This window comes from Nothobranchius furzeri, chromosome 1 (genome assembly GCF_043380555.1).
Source record: "Nothobranchius furzeri strain GRZ-AD chromosome 1, NfurGRZ-RIMD1, whole genome shotgun sequence".
In the NCBI taxonomy this organism is placed as follows: Eukaryota; Metazoa; Chordata; class Actinopteri; order Cyprinodontiformes; family Nothobranchiidae; genus Nothobranchius; species Nothobranchius furzeri.
In genome coordinates this window covers 83,501,243-83,518,114 of record NC_091741.1, presented here as the reverse complement: position 1 = coordinate 83,518,114, position 16,872 = coordinate 83,501,243, and the positions used below count along the sequence as shown (strand labels likewise).

The window sequence follows — 16,872 nt, the reverse complement described above, 5'->3', positions numbered from 1 at the left end:
ACAGCATGTGCAGAAATTATAGCGATATTAAACTTCCTGTCTGGACGTAATTTAGAAATTAAACACAAACAAAGCTGTAGTGATGTGAATATTCTTTGTAAACATTTGCAGTAATGGCCAATATACCACAAAGCAAACTTTACTGGGACCAGAGTCCCATATGCATCCTCTCAGGTGGACGTTTATCTATTGAGCCCGTAGGGTCAGCACCAGCGCTTTATGAAATACAAACACAACAGGTTGACATTAATTAGAAATGGACGGCAATGAACAGCTGCCAGGGCTTTCAGCCTCAAAGCCTGCAGCCAGCTCACCGAACACGGACAGATTTATGTATTCCTGCATTTTGACCTGAGGTTCCATGTGTTTAATTGTGCAACCTGCTGTCTGTAGTCTAACATGCACCATCAAGAAAGTGATTTTCTATGTTAATCTATTTTTAGGATAAATTTGTCTAGATTTATGAATTTTATTATTTTCAAAAACTAAAGTGATGAGACTTTTCAGTGATATCCTGAACTAGAGCAACACACACAGGTCACTTTACTTGTGGATTATCTTCAGAGAGGAGGACACACCAGGCCAGAACAATAACAGCTGTCCACATCGCTACTGGATGATTGACAGAATTCTAGCCAATGACATTACAGCGCTTGTTTTAGTTAGTCAGTCTGACACATCTGTAGGGTAAAGAAGTGGTGAACCATGATTCACAGACTTCATTTCTCTCTCTGTTTTTTCCTTTTTCTCAGACATCATCCAACAATAAAAATCACTATTAACCTGTTTAGTTCTAAAATAAAATATAATGTAAATGTTGCATTTGGCAGCTGAATTTAGAAGCATTAGTCAAGAGAGAGAGTATAAAGTAGCTCATGATCAAGTTTTTGAAGCACAAGATGAATCACAACTATAACAAAACTGTTGAACTCTGACCCCATCAGAAAATGTGTTTGTAAATACGTATAAAGCAATTTGTTAGAGAAAGCTGCTGTTACATATTACTAAGAGACTGAGAAGGACAAAGACTAAATGACTCTAGGCTTAAATCCTTCACAGGCATTTTCTGTAGCAATGAGGATGATAAGGATTTTTCCTCATAAAGAAAACAAATGTTGTCCAGCTATAAACATAGTAGCTCCTTGGTTCATCATGTTTTCCATGTTACAGTTTTTTCATCGTGTTAGTGAGTCTTTATAGAGATTTAAACGATTAGCAACAACGCCCACTTATCTGTCACTAGTGACTGCCTCAGCAGTTTTGAAATTCAGCTCCTCAAAGTAACGTTCACAATAAAAATTCACAAACGACCCAAATATTCTGATCTGATGATTACAGCAATGCTAGAGGAATGTCTCAAGAATAAGTTGTTGAATGTTTTGTACATTTTCTAACCCTTAAAAAATTTATTTGAAACATTGTATATATTTTTTTCAATTTATAGTTTAATGTGAACATTAGCAATAACACTGCCTATCTATCCATCCATCAATTTTCGTCTGCTTATCTGGAGTTGGGTCGCGGGGGCAGTAAAGTCCCTCTCCCCGGCCACTTGGGCCAGCTCCTCCCGGGGAATCCCAAGGCGTTCCCTGGCCAGGTGAGAGGCATAGTCCCTCCAACGTGTCCTGGGTCTACCTTTAGGTCTCCTCTCAGTTAGACGTGCCCAGAAAACCTCACCAGGGAGGTGTCCAGGAGGCATCTTAATCAGATGCCCAAGACGTCTCAACTGGCTCTGCTCGATGTGAAGGAGCAGCATATCTACTCCAAGCCCCTCCATGACGACTGAGCTTCTCACTCTCTAAGGGAGACCCCAGACACCTTGTGGAGAAATCTCATTTTGGCTCCTTGTATCCACAATCTCGTTCTTCCGGTCACTACCCAGAGCTCATCATCATCATTATCATCATCATGCTTTATTTGTATAGTGCTTTCCACCACCGTCAAAGGAGGCCTAAGGTGCTTGTGACCATAGGCAAAGAACGTAGATCGGCCGGTAAATCGAGAGCTTCCCCTTCTGGCTCAGCTCTCTCTTCACCACGACAGACCGGTACAATGCCCACATCACTGCAGGCGCAGCATCAATCCGCCTCTGTCGATCTCACGCTCCAGCTTTCCCTCACCCGTGAACAAGACCCCAAGATACTTAAACTCCTCCACTTGGGGCAGGACCTCATCCCTGACCCGGAGAAGGCATTCTACCCTTTTCCGATACAAGACCGTGGTCTCGGATTTAAAAAAGTGATTTTCATCCCAGCTTCTTCACACTCAGCTGCAAACCGCACCAGCAAAAGTCATTCTGACAAAGCCAACAGGATCACATCATCTACAAAAAGCAGAGACCCAATCCTTAGGCCACCAAAATGGATCCCCTCAACACCTTGGCTGTTCCTAGAAATCCTGTCCATAAAAGTTATGAACAGAATCGGTGACAAAGGGCAGCCTTGGCAGAGTCCAACTCTCACCAGAAATGTACTCGACTTACTGCCAGCAATGTGGACCAAGCTCTGACACCGGTCATACAGGAACCTAACAGCCTTTATCAAAGGGTCTGGTACCCCATACTCCCAGAGTACTCCCCACAGGGCCTCCTAAGGGACACAGTTGAACGCCTTCTCCAAATCCACAAAACACATGTAGATTAGTTGGGCGAACTCCCACTTGCACTCCAGGACTCCCCCGAAGGGTTTAGACCTGGTCCAGGGTTCCATGGCTAGGACCAAAACCTCATTGCTATCCTTCTCAGCAGCAGCACTGCAGGTGCTCTCCATGTCCAAAATGTGCGTAAGCCAGGTCCTTAGTCAACTTAAAGTTGCGCACATTTTTCCGGTACGTTTTCTTTTATAAATCCCAAAGTTTGCGTGGAAAGTTGCTTACGCAGTTTTCCGGCCCCGTTTTGTGCGTAAGCAAGCTTGATAAATGAGGCCCCTGATCATTAGGGCGTTTTGACACGTTCAGCTAGCTGATTCAGCAGAAACAACCGTTCTTCCCACGTAGCAGGTAAAGGTAAATTAGACGGAGGAGGGGGTGCCAGGTTGGCCTCATAAGAAAGTGATGTACTTCAGTAAAGTTGGTGAGTTATTGTCAGATTCGACACTTACAGCTTAATAACTTCTAATCAGAAGGTCATTTTGAAACATAACATACCTCTTTGGTATCATGGAAAGGTAGTGAACAAAATACAACCTCCTTTATTCTAAACAACCCGTCTTCTGCACGCGACGTGTTATGAAACTGCCGCGAGCGCTCAGGGACCGTCTGCGAATGTAAACACCACTCTGCAGGTGATGCAGCCACATCATTGCAAATAATTTAAATATTGAGGTTTTTATTTTCATCTCTTTCTGAAAAATTTGAAGTATGTACAGTATAAATTACATAATACTGCAGTAAGGTTCATGTTCATAAAATGTTGTATTCGTTTTCCTCTGTTCTGTGTATTAGCCGCTGTAAAAGGTTTAGTAAGGGATTAACATATATTTTTTTCATTCTGCAATTTTGCACCATGTCCAGCAAATTGCACCCCAGGCGGCCGCCTGTGTCGCCTGTGGGTAAAACCGGCCCTGCTCCAGAACTTGGGTGCAGCATGAGTAAAAATCCCACTTATAATTTTTATTCAAAGATTTGTTGCCACATTGTGCTCATTTATATTATAATAACATTCTTTTTCTGGTTCTGATTTAGGTCATTCACTCACAAAAAGGCTTTCTAGCTTTCTCCTCTCTAACCTTTCTTTGCTGTGCAGGCAGAATCAAAACGGAAGCTTCAGAAATATTCCTTGATCCTTTTGTGATTTTTCATTCTGTTCCATCCCTCTTCAGCCACGTTCAACCTCATTCCAGTGGGCCTGCGAGTGGTGGCCATTCAGGGGGTGCAGACCAAACTCTACCTGGCGATGAACAGTGAGGGCTACCTCTACACATCAGTAAGTGTTAGACTTAATGTGTTTCTTATTGGATTGCATTTGTTCCACATCATTGAGTAAAATACTCCATATTTGATTTAAATAGCATGAATAGGATGGACAAAAAAGGCAAACACAGTAATTTTCTTTCATTCTTCATATTTAAAGTGATTTATTTTCCTGCTCACTCAGACGCAACATCCTCAACCTGGTGAATAACATCATTTCCTGATAAATTCTATGTCAACAAAAAGGTTCAAGGATTGTATAAACCAGCTAAGCTGTGACTTCTTCGACAGTCAAAGCTGGCTCTTCATCTTTGATTAAATGCACAAATTATGAATTATTCAGTTGCTGGCCGAGTAATGTCTCTGTTCATCTTCCTCCCAAATGCCATCACCACACGTGAGGCAGGCGTCACTCAGAAGACTGACAGCCTGGTTGAATGTGTAGCCAGAGGGCATGAAGACACACACACACACACACACACACACACACACACACACACACACACACACACACACACACACACACACTTATGCCCAGTGAAAAGGCCTGGTTAGTGGTGGTTCTAGTGGGGAAAAAGTGAAGTGGAATATCAAGGTGTGGTTATTAAAAGTGGAAATTTCAAAGCACTATCTATAAAATAAAACAGAAAAAAATATGATAATGCATTTAATTAAAATTGAATTCTTTATCCTTTTTGAATATTTACTAATGCCTCTATTTTACTCACATAGAAGAGGGAAAAAACTAGAGTCTATAAAGGATACAGCTGACTGCACACAATGCATCATCTATGCTGTTTCAAATAGTAGCTCTCATGAGGAATACAGCACGCCTTATCCATGTGTTAAATTGGATGAAAGCAGATGGGGGATGGGCTGCAGAGCTTCTCATTTCTGCTAAATTAGAGAGGAAATTGAACTGAATGTGTAGCTGGCTACCTAACAGTGCTTGTCTCCCTGGTACTGCTGCTATGGTGAGTTGCTGTCCACACACACACACACACACACACACACACACACACACACACACACACACACACACACACACACACACACACACACACACACACACACACACACACACACACACACATTGAATCAGCCAATAGCAGGTCAGCTTTGGGGAGAACCCCAATCAAAGGTGGAGACACAGAAGATGACACAGTTAGGGTGGGGTATAGAGCGCTGCTGCTAAGGGACTCAGCACCTTTCTTTACATGAACGTTCATCCAAGCAGGCGGAGTGGAAATGTAAGTGAATGCCAAAGAAATATGTACTATGAAGAAAAAACATATATTTGATTTATAATGTTTGCATTCACAGCAGGTTCATTTAATATACATTTATTGTAAAGTGGAATTGACTAAAAATATGAATACATGTTATTAAATTTAATGTTCTCCAGTTGCTTGTAATGTTAATATCATTTAGACCAGAAATGGGATCAATGTTTGGCAAAAACAGCAATAAAACCAAAAAGAAAGAAAGAAACATGAGAACAATGCTCTTTAGCTAGCTAATGGTTTCACCTAAGCATTTACTGCAGTGTTTAGTATGATAATGATATCTAACATGAACTCTAAAACAAGGAACTAACTGCTGCACACTTTTTACTGAAATGTTTAATCAGAGGTGAATGCTAATGTTTTGACACAAAGTGAGCCACGTATTTATAATTAGGTGCGCAGAGTGAGACTGGGCGGAGCTTAATCCTTTGTTACAAATAAAAGTTAAACACAATACAGGCATCTTTGACTCTTGGAAAAACACATTTACAAGAAATAAATTACAAGGAAGAACTGCACAAATGTTTATTTTATTTTTATTTTATTTATTTAACCTTTATTTAACCAGATGAGTGGATTGACAACTTATTCTCATTTACAATGACGATCTGGCCAAGAGGCAGCAGCAACAGACACATAGTTAGTTTTACACCAGAGAAAAACAGGTAAGATAAATACATACAAGATCAAAATAAGATAAAACAATTAGAAATAAAGACTGTTCTCATATATAATATGTACAAGTAATCAGAACAGACTTAAAACAATCTTTAAGTATTCAGAAGCACATTGATCAGAAACTATTGATTGTAATGAATTATTGAAGGTAGATAATGGAATGTAGGTAGTGAGCTTTAGTGATTTTTGCAGCTCGTTCCAGTCGTTGGGAGCAGCAAACTGGAAGGAGGAGCAGATAAGGAGGTGTGAGCTTTGGGAATAACCAGAGATTAAGTTATTGGAACATAAATTGCGCTGGTTGTTGGAAGTGATGAGTATTGGGGGAAGATATAACGGTGTTTTACCGATGATTGTTTTGTATATACGCTGATACCAATGTAACATCCTGCAGGAATGGAGTGATGGCCAGTTAACTAGTGTACAGATCACAATGATGAGTACTGAAAGGGGCACCAGTATTGAAACGGATTGCTGAGATATAAATGGCTTCGAGTTTATGAAGAAGTTTTTTGGAAGCAGTCCTATAAATGATGTCACCGTAATCTAAGATGGGAAGGATTGTCATTTTGACCAAAGTTTGCTTTGCAGAATGAGTAAAGATGACCTGTTGTGGTATAGAAACCCAATTGGTGACTTGACTTTAGAAAGTTATGAATTAATATGAACGTCAAATGAAAGTGTGCTGAAATATGTTGTCTGTCATGAACAAGAACATGTAGTAATATTATATTCTACAGATAAACATGAATGCCTCTTTAATGGCCAATCAATATCAAAGTAAAAAAACAACCTGCTACAGGTTTTGTGGCTCTGTGAGAATGTTTTTGGATCCTGAACTAAATGATCTGCATGTAGCTCACAAGCTTCCTTTGAAGTGGTGTTATTCATTTCCTGGTGGGTCATATTTGAGTTAGAATGAGTCACCCAGGCTCCAGTTGAGTCTCGTCTAGACTGTGTGCTCTCTCTCTCTCTCTGTGTGTGTGTGTGTGTGTGTGTGTGTGTGTGTGTGTGTGTGTGTGTGTGTGTGTGTGTGTGTGTGTGTGTGTGTGTGTGTGTGAAATTAATCATTAAGGGTGTGTGAGGTACAGATTTATCAGGTAAGGTTTTAATAATCTTGTAGCTAAAATTAACTTTCCATTGAAAGCTTCACTCATGCAATAAAATAAAATAATTATACTTATTTAAAGGGAACCCTGTAGAGCTTCAGCTAAAATTCTATTACGTTTCTTCAAAAATGTTTTTAAATTTCCACATGAGTTTGAATAGTTGGGAAACTAAATGTATGATGCTGAAAAGCTCTTAAGGCTAAAGAAAAAGTATTTTTATTTCAACTAAATCCAAGGATGCTGGGAGGCAGGAAGTCCAAAAAAAGTAAAAAATAACTAATTAAATAAAACGAACATAACATGACAAGAAAGAAACCAACACTTGGCAGGAGGAGACACACTAAACACCAAGGACAAACACTTAAAGGGAAGCTGCCGAGCAACCAGCAAAAGCCTGAACCTACGGAACTATTGGCCTACACAGGACAGGTATGGTGACTGCATGACACACACACACACACACACACACACACACACACACACACACACACACACACACACACACACACATGTAACGTTATGAACTTCATAATTTTCAGCTCCACACAGCTGCCCCTGTACACAGTAACACCCGTGTAGAAAACGCCAAGGTCGGGTGTTCCTCAGACTGTATACATTCCAGGAGAAGAGCCAGAAGGAGAAGAACGCTTTTCAATAATCAAAGTACTTAATTTGTGATTAAAGCTAGTCGAAACAGATGTTGATCAATAATAATCAAGTGCATGATCTGTGGAATAAAGATGTCATGATTTATGTGTTTAATGAAAACAGGACTACTGCACAGACAGACTGACCCTCATCTCCATAGAAACGCATGACACATTGTTCCAACCAATCAGAGCTTTCAGCTGCCGCAAGAGAATCTGGCTTGTTGACTTAAAGTGTCCAATCCGCTTTACTAAAACTTATCAACAATTCAGAGATATAAAACAAGGCAACGCCATTTTAAGCTCAGTTCCATTTTGACTTCAGTTCTAGTCACCGTCATCCCAAAGAGAAGCACAGCCTGGCCAGATATGTTTTCTTCTTTAAACTAAGAACTGTGAAGTTGGAGATTTTCGTCGTTTAACAACCAGACGACATCCTTTCAAAATAAGAGCACCTGCTGACGCTGCCGATTGTTACCTGGGTCGACCCTTCAGACGGGCTTTGAAACGCTGCGATCGCTGTTTCGACCAGCTCCAGCGCACATCCGAGGTCTTCAGACCTGGCATTTCCTGATCTACCTGGGAGGCCCCCACTGGGTACGTACACGGCAAAAAAGCAGCTCATGTCACCACTTTATAAGCCTCGTGATATCTAGTCATAACAATCAGATTACCAGATTCAATGACGTCAGCCTAAGGAGTCTGAACCAACCACACACACACACACACACACACACACACACACACACACACACATCGAACATCACATTAATTTCCAAACAACACAGAGTTAGTCTTGGTAGATTGTTAAGAATTTATAATTAAGAAATTAAATATTCTTAAACGATCCCAACTCTCTCTCTTTTCTTGTCTCAAAGTCAATACAGAGTGTTTAATTAAACTCCCTGATGATAAAAACAGCCTATTCTTCTGATTATAACAAGTGATCTACTTACAGTATATTAAAATACAACTCTAGATAGTTTCATCACTCTATTTCTCTACACACACACACACACACACACAATGAGCTATGGGTTGTGAAAAAATACCTTAAACAATTGAAGAAAAAATAACAATTAAAAAAAAGAAATAAAAGATTTCACAAAAAAAGAAAACATCCATACCAACTTTTCATTGTCATGCTGTTTGAAGTTAACTATTATAGTTTGGTAGTTAGGTAGAAAGAATAAGTTTTCCATGTGCTAGTCCCAGTTTTATTCCTTATCACTTATGGAATATTCATTAAACTAATGCCTTTGATCTTTTAACAAGACATCCGGCTTTCTGCTGCGGTGCCCTGTTTTTATTTTGAAACAATTTCTATTAATTACATGTAAACATTATTTAGTAGGACAAAATAAATGGAAATGTAAGTCTGTTTTTTGATAAATGAATTATTATTTGAAGCTAACAACCTAAGTATTTTCTATCTTAGTATTTCTAAAAATATACCATGAATTCAAAATCATTCACACCAAAGAAAGACAATAAATGAGATGGAAACCTTTAAAACAAGAGACTATAACATTAGAGCTGCAAACAAGTATCTAATAGGTCAACATAATGTGACATTTATTTATCAAATTAGACCAAGATTAATTAAAAAGCCAGAGGAGTTTGTGTATTACTATACTTGAATATGTGTAGTTGCGGAGTATTGGATCACACCCTCGACTTTCAGCTATCTAACTGCATGCCATTGTTAAACACAAGCAGCTGCAGGCTTTCTTTTAATCTGGGTGTGTCATTAATGACTCTGTTTTGGTTTGATTTTGTGTATGTGTGTGCGTGTGTGTGTGTGTGTGTGTGTGTGTGAGAGAGAGCATGCTCGTGCGTGCACGTGCGCTCCTCTGAGTTAAATGTGTGGAAAATGCTTTTACATCTCTAAATTTGTTCATCAAATTGTAACTGTCCTGTGGATTCCCTCCAATTTATTTATCTTAAAAGCAGAAAATAAAATACAAGGTTCTTTCATTCCACTTTCCCTGTCTTCAAAATCCAGATTAAGAAGCCTCATCCTCACCACACAGCCATAGAATTAATGTTACTTTTCATCGGAAGCTCTGATGTGGCTGAAACGAAACTCGAGGAGCACTCAGCTCTGACTTTATTGGCATAACTGGTGTCATATTAATTCAGACATGGCAGCTGAAACTCATTGTGCTGCGCAAAGCACTGATTTGTCTTTACAGAAGAAATTGAATCCATTACGATAGTATTTCACTTCCCCGCTGACTGCATTTGGGAAAACATTAATGGACTGTAATTACTCTCTTAAAGCAGACACAATGCAGTCTGAGCCTGGTGTTTTCTGACTCACCTGCCCTGCTAATAGATTATTTATTTCTGGTAAATTGTACAAATCGTCTGTGGGACCGCAAAAGGATTTTCTAATGGGCAGCGTGCACAGAGAACAAAATGGAGATGAAAACCACAATCACTGTGATAAAGACGCCATAGTCCTGGAAATGTCTTTTACCACATATGGTTAATAAGTAATGATGTTGAAATGCTCTGATATAAAAACCTGACAGCTATCAGTGAGTTACTGAGCTCAGTGATGAAAATAGTCTGAATTATTATCCATCCATTTTCATCCGCTTATCCGGAGTCGGGTCGCAGGGACCGTAGCCTAAGGCGAGAGGCCCAGACTTCCCTCTCCCCAGCCACTTGGGCCAGCTCCTCTGGGGAAATCCCAAGAGGTTCCCTGGCCAGGTGATAGTCCCTCCACCGTGTCCTGGGTCTACCTTTAGGTCAACTCCCGGTTGGACGTGCCTGGAAAACCTCACCAGGGAGGCGTCCAGGAGGCATCCTGACCAGATGCCTGAGCCACCTCAACTGGCTCTGCTCGATGTGGAGGAGCAGCGGGTCTACTCCGAGCCCCTCCCGGATGACCGAGCTTCTCACCCTATCTCTAAGGGAGAGCCCAGCCAGTCTTCGGAGAAAACTCATTTCGGTCGCTTGTATCCGCAATCTCGTTCTTTCGGTCACTACCCAAAGCTCATGGCCATAGGTGATGGTAGGAACGTAGATCGACCGGTAAATCAAGAGATTCACCTTCTGACTCAGCTCTCTCTTCACCACGACAGACCGGTACAACGCCCACATCACTGCAGATGCAGCACCAATCCGCCTGTCAATCTCACGCTCCATCTTTCCCTCACTCGTGAACAAGACCCCGAGATACTTAAAGTCCTCCACTTGGGGCAGGGCCTCATCCCTGACCCGGAGAAGGCATTCTACCCTTTTCCGATTCAAGACCATGGTCTCAGATTTAGAGGAGCTGATTCTCATCCCAGCTGCTTCACACTCGGCTGCAAACCGCTCCAGCGAAAGCTGAAGATCACGTTCTGATGAAGCCAACAGGACCACATCATCTGCTCGAGCCAGGCCACCTCTCACTTGGCCACCTCTCAGTTATCACACCAGTGCACTCACAACAGCATTCCTGGTTACTTCCGTTTATATTTTCCAGCTAAAACGTTCAAAAACCAATTTAACCCCTGGTTACGTAGGATTTCTTTCAGTACCACAAAACAACAACCAACAACAAACTTGTCTCACCAAATCTCTCCACTCAAGTCTTGAGTAGTCTGTAGATCCCCCCCCCCCCCCCCCCCCCCCCCCCCCTGACGTCAAGATCCTCACACCGACCCCCAGCGAAAGCACAGTGCCGGAGGAGATTTAGGTTGTCCAGTTTGCCGGCGTCAGCTCCTGGCGCCGCGAGGCGATGGGACCCCGGCTTTCGAAGGACCAAATAATGTCATGGATTTTATCAATAACCCATTTCCAATAGTCGGAGAGAAAAATGAGACAACGAACAACAAGTCAAACAGTTATAACTGTGGTAAGATGCACCAAAAATCCATTCAGAGTTTATTTATAGAGAGGGGGAGTGCTTATGTTTATGTATTTAGCAGACACTTTTGTCCAAAGCGACTTACAAGTGATATGAGAGAGAGAGAGAGAGAGAGAGAGAGATTGTTTGTGTGTGGGAAGTTAAGAATGTGTGTGTGTGTGTGTGTGTGTGTGTGTGTGTGTGTGTGTGTGTGTGTGTGTGTGTGTGTGTGTGTGTGTGTGTGTGTGTGTGTGTGTGTGTGTGATTGTGGCATGTGTTGGTGTGTCTGAATGAGTGAGCATGATCAAAGAGGTATAGAGCAATACATTTACATTCAGTTGATTGAGTCAAAGATCAAGAATTAATAAACATAAAATTTCCATAACAAGAAGTCAATCAATGTTTATTTTTGTACATACATATATAAATTCATCTTTTTCTATGTCAGGGTGACAGCAGAAAGTAAGGAACAGCTAATGGCTGTACGTAAATCAACCTTGATTTTTCTTTCATCTTCATTTATTTTGAGCCAATTTGCTACAATTGACCAAAGTGTTAATTTGGGTCTTTTATTTCAGCTACTTTATTTATATGTTGTGCATTTTTGAAGAAAATTTCATTCTATTTCGTATTTATACATTAAAAGTGTAGTTTAAATGGATCTTTTCAAGTTTAATTAGTCAAACAGTACCAGAGGGATTTAAAATTCTGGATCACCAGACTAGATCTGCCTGAAATCCTCCTTGAGTCTGTCAGCCATTACAGTTTTATTTATCTTAAAAATGGGGGAAAGAATCAAGAATCTCCAACCATTTTTGTCTGTCTGCGTGTCAGTTGGCAGACGACTGTCGTCCGCAGAGACCCACTTCAGTGCAACAATGACAGCCAAGCAGCCTCTCCTCCATCTTGGCTCTGACCGTGCACGTACCCATCTGTGTCTGTCTGTTTGTCAATAGTCTCTCATTCTTCATCAGAACAAGTGTAACCAGCCAAATCCACATAAGCTCATTATTAGAGGTACAACAGAATTAAGCCCGTGAGCAGCATGCTGCTTTGCTTCCAATTACTGCTTGTGCGTGGCAGAGATGGACACTGTCCAGCTCCTCCAAGACAGCGGTAAACAAGAGAGTGGTGTAGGATGATGTAGGCTGTGATGTTTTTACAGTTGGTTACGAGTCAAAATATAAACAATGCTGAAGCAAGAAGCAAAAGAAGACGAATGATTGTGAGTAAAATAGAAATTCCATAATTGTGTCACCCGCTTCCCTTTTCTTTGATGTGTTTTTCTTTTGTTAATGGTGGTTTAATGCTGTGTACAGTCAGGGGTTTATTAACACCAGCTGGTAATGCATGCTTTGTTGTAAATTGTGTATTTATTGCCAGGACAGTTAATGGCCTCATTGCTTTTGCTCTGCTGGTACCTCATTTCCTTTCTGTTATATTAACTTCTCAAATTACAAGTTTTTTTTTTCATCATTTTAGTCATGTTTTTTTATTATTACACAATTAAATGACTATGCATGTACAGATGAAAGGCTTCCAGTCACTGTCATTGTTTTTGTACTCAGCAGCTCAAGTGGCTTCATTCACCTGCCATCTTAGAGATATAACAGTTTGGAAACAGTAAACCTGTTGCACCATGATGCACTGAAAAAAGAAAACATGCATGTCATTAATTTAATGTGCTATTTAGAAATTATATTAGTTAAAAATACTAGTTTGCTATTTAAAACTAGTTCATGCTTATCGATAAATTATTTATTTTACATTCCTCTAATGTTATTGATAGACTCCAATGTGAATCTTTATTTTGAGCAAAGGCCTTGTATTCGATTGAATGTGTGATTTGAGCATGCACACTCCTGAAAACTTGGGTTGCCTCAAACCAAAGAAGGCAAGCGTCCAAGTACTCAAACAATAATAATTTTTAAAAGTAAATAGATGTGCTTTATCAACATGAATGTATGTGCTGTATGTTGAACACTGACTTCATTTGGCTTTAGGATCAGCTTAAAGCCCAAAGAAATTGTCTCACTAAACTGGTATAATTTGTGTCATCAGAGGTTGAATAGATTGTGTACAGTAGAAAAAGTCACAATGAGTTACTTTGCATGAGAAAATGGTTGTGTCTAATATCAAAGATGACCTGTGATAAGGTAGTGCAGCCAGAAGGTCTTCAAGGTGAAACAATTGGAGGCAAACTGCAGAACGGTGACATTTTTTTCCTTGAGAGCCGATTTGCTACCCAGGCTTTTATTTAATTGCTTTTTACAAATCAGGAAAAAAAGGATCCCCAAGCCTCCACATGGCTTCTTTTAAATAACACAGAAAAATATCACACCTGGGAACAATCAGTACCAATCAACCGTGCTCCAATAATCAAACCCAAACGGACCCCCCCCCCCCCGAATAAATGTACCTAGGTTTTAACACAAACAAAAGACAAAACTATTTCTGAAGTACAAGAAACATTTTCAAACCAATACCAAATAAACAAATCAGAAGATGATACAGAGAGGTAGTACTGGGTGGGTCCTCCCCTCACAACGTACTCTGTATACAAAGAAAAATTGGACATAACTTGCTTTTTATTGTGATCAAAGCTGTGCTTGTTACGTTTTTTTGACAAGACACTCTTAAAGGTGTCTATCCTCCACAGTCCTTCAGCAGTCTGCGCTCCAGCTCTAACGGAGAGAAGGTTCCGGAGCTCTGCATCGCTCCAGTTTATCATCCCAGCTGGTTCTGTTTACAAAAGTGAAACTCACACCAATGTTTACTTTCATTATCAGTACATTTTCCTGCCAGAGCTCAGCAGTAACTCCACACGTGATATGCCTTCACAAGTCCGGTGTTGCAGCAATATTACTACCAAGCATCAGATTCCCGCATCGCCATACTGCTGCCACGACACATTCTTAACACCGTGGCAACAGTATCGCACTGATTCGCCGGTGTCGGTATAAGATCTGCTCGGGTGCAAGATCGGCTCGGGGTCCTTCGACTGCCGATGACGTCAAAGTACGGCAAACTCACTCAGACAAACACACTACACATCTATATACTGTTGGAAAGAATTTAGCAGTTTTGTTATTAAAATAATGTTTCTTACGACGTAAGTTTGTGTTTATAATGGAATTTGTAAAATAAAACACTATGTTGTATTCATAATGTTGAACTCCTCTTTGAGCACATCCCTTGAAGGATCATAGGTATTAGCAACACCTGTGAAATTGTTTTTGCAGGAAAGAAGTGTGTCCAGTTTATTGAAGTATTTTGTGTTTAGTTTTTGACGTCTTGTCCATGCGTAGTTCAGTTACGCTCATAGCTGCTAGCCAAAACTCTGGAGTTTAAAACTTTCTGGCTTTACTAAAATACCTGTCTGTACTTATTTGATTGGTGGTAGTTTTACTTTCTGTTAGACTCCAAATGTAATAATTTGACACATTTCTAATTCATAATTTGTAATAATGTAATTGGTGATATTAGCATCAGCATTCCTATGGGTTTTTCCACGTATATTAGCATTGCGCTAACCACTCGCTGCCAAACTGCAGCCTTTGCGATTAGAAAATCTCCTTTTGTCACATCGCAATTTAATTGCACATGCAGTTAATCGTTCAGCCCTAATATACATGCAGCTCTATGCTAAAAGTGTATTTTCAAAGAGGTAATGATGGATTTCTTTGTAAAAGTTGTCCATCTTTCCAACAGAAAAAATTGCCTGGACCAACGTAACGTGATAACAATGTAACGTGATTACGTAATTCCGTAAGGTTCGTGTTCAGCCAATCAACTACTTTGACGTCACCGGCAGTCGACGGACCCCGAGCCGATCTTGCACCCGAGCAGATCTTGTACCGACACCTGCACGGTGTGTATTTTTAAAAGGGCTCTATTAGGAATGCTCTGATAGGATCACATGATCAGAAATCGGGTGGGTCAAAAATATCAGGATTGGGACAAAAAAATAAGGATTTAACCTTTTAAAACAACAAACTAGTCTTTTAACACTTTGATGCATAATGGTCACTACAGTGGACTGGTACTCAAAATTGTTAATTATTTATTTTTGCAATTAAGCACAGCTGTTAAATACTTTATTGCATTTGAGCCCCTCAATTTGGACTTCAGTAAGTCAAGCCAACATATTTCATGTTCAGATGTTCATCCTGATTTGTTTTTTACTTCATCCAGAGATAGAGATCTTCAAATGGAATAACAATGGCTTTGTTTTACATCAATACATCCCTCTACATAAATATGATGTGTTTCTTGTTCAAAAACAACAAAGTAACATCACACAATTCACAGCAGGCAGGGATTCAGATACCAAGGTGCAGCTGTTAGCAAGCAGGCTAACACAAATCTAACGTGTCTCCTCAGGAGAGCTAAAATGTCTTCAGCTTGGTGGTATTTTAAATTGGGCAGCAACAGCAGAGCAACAGCCACTTGTAATGTGTGCACACTGCATTCAACATGCTGGAAAAGATACAGCTCCATGATTCCCTGCATTCAGAATACTTTCACTTTCGGCTTTTCCCTCCAGGCGTCAACAAAGCAAATCTCCATTAAATCCCAGTTTGCCACTAACTGTGCAGTTCACATCAAACTCAGACAAAAACACAAATCCAGCCTACAGAGAAAGAAACACCAATAAACAGAAGGAAATTTCCTTGGTTTTTTTAGGTCTGCATAACAGGTGTTATGCAGGGAAAAGTGTAACGTGATGAAGGAGCCATTTATATCCTCTAACAACTGTTCCCTTTTAACACAGTGCCAGAGTGCATGAAACAGTCTCAAGGTCATGCATTCGCTTCTAAACTGTTTACGTTCCAGCAATAAAGACAGGAGAACGAAGAATGAACTATTTGCTTTTAATTAATCAAAGAACTCTATTTTAATAAAGCTAATCCATCAAAGTGTTAGTCAAAATAAAAAGATGTGACCAACCTGTGAAATCACAATATTAACTACTTTATTATGATTCTATAGAAATAATAAGTAATGTGACTTTAAGGATTCCAACAGGACTCATTTCACGTAGTGTTAAAAAGACATGACACATTCCTTTCACTGATCCAATCAGAATCTTACAGATCTGACGGAGGCGTGCTTCTGACGGTGTTTGGTAATTTTCATTCGACAATAAAACATAACATCCGAGGTATAAAACTACGCCACGTCAGCTCTAACGTCAGTTCAAAGCGTTCCAGAGCAAGCGTCAGAGTGGCCAATCCGAACTTCAACTCTTTAACCTAAAGAACCAACGACAAGCTGAAAAATCCAGTCGCTATAACAACCAGCGGCAACAACAGCTCCTTTCAGAATAAAAGCTCCACCGACCCAGGCTGGGTCTGAACAGATGCCAATAAAAGTTTCGTGTGCCGGAGGTAACTCAAGACGGG

At 40.3% G+C, this 16,872-nt stretch overlaps 1 protein-coding gene across 6 annotated transcripts in view; it reads left to right on the top strand.

The window, feature by feature from the left end:
* Positions 1-16,872, top strand: part of fgf13a (fibroblast growth factor 13a) — a 142,143-nt gene that overhangs the window by 115,686 nt on the left and 9,585 nt on the right. For all 6 annotated transcript variants that reach the window (XM_054739227.2, XM_015949142.3, XM_015949159.3 and 3 more), the window contains one exon: positions 3,819-3,922. In XM_054739227.2, coding sequence (XP_054595202.1) covers positions 3,819-3,922 — 104 coding nt within the window. The remainder of the gene's footprint in view (positions 1-3,818; positions 3,923-16,872) is intronic.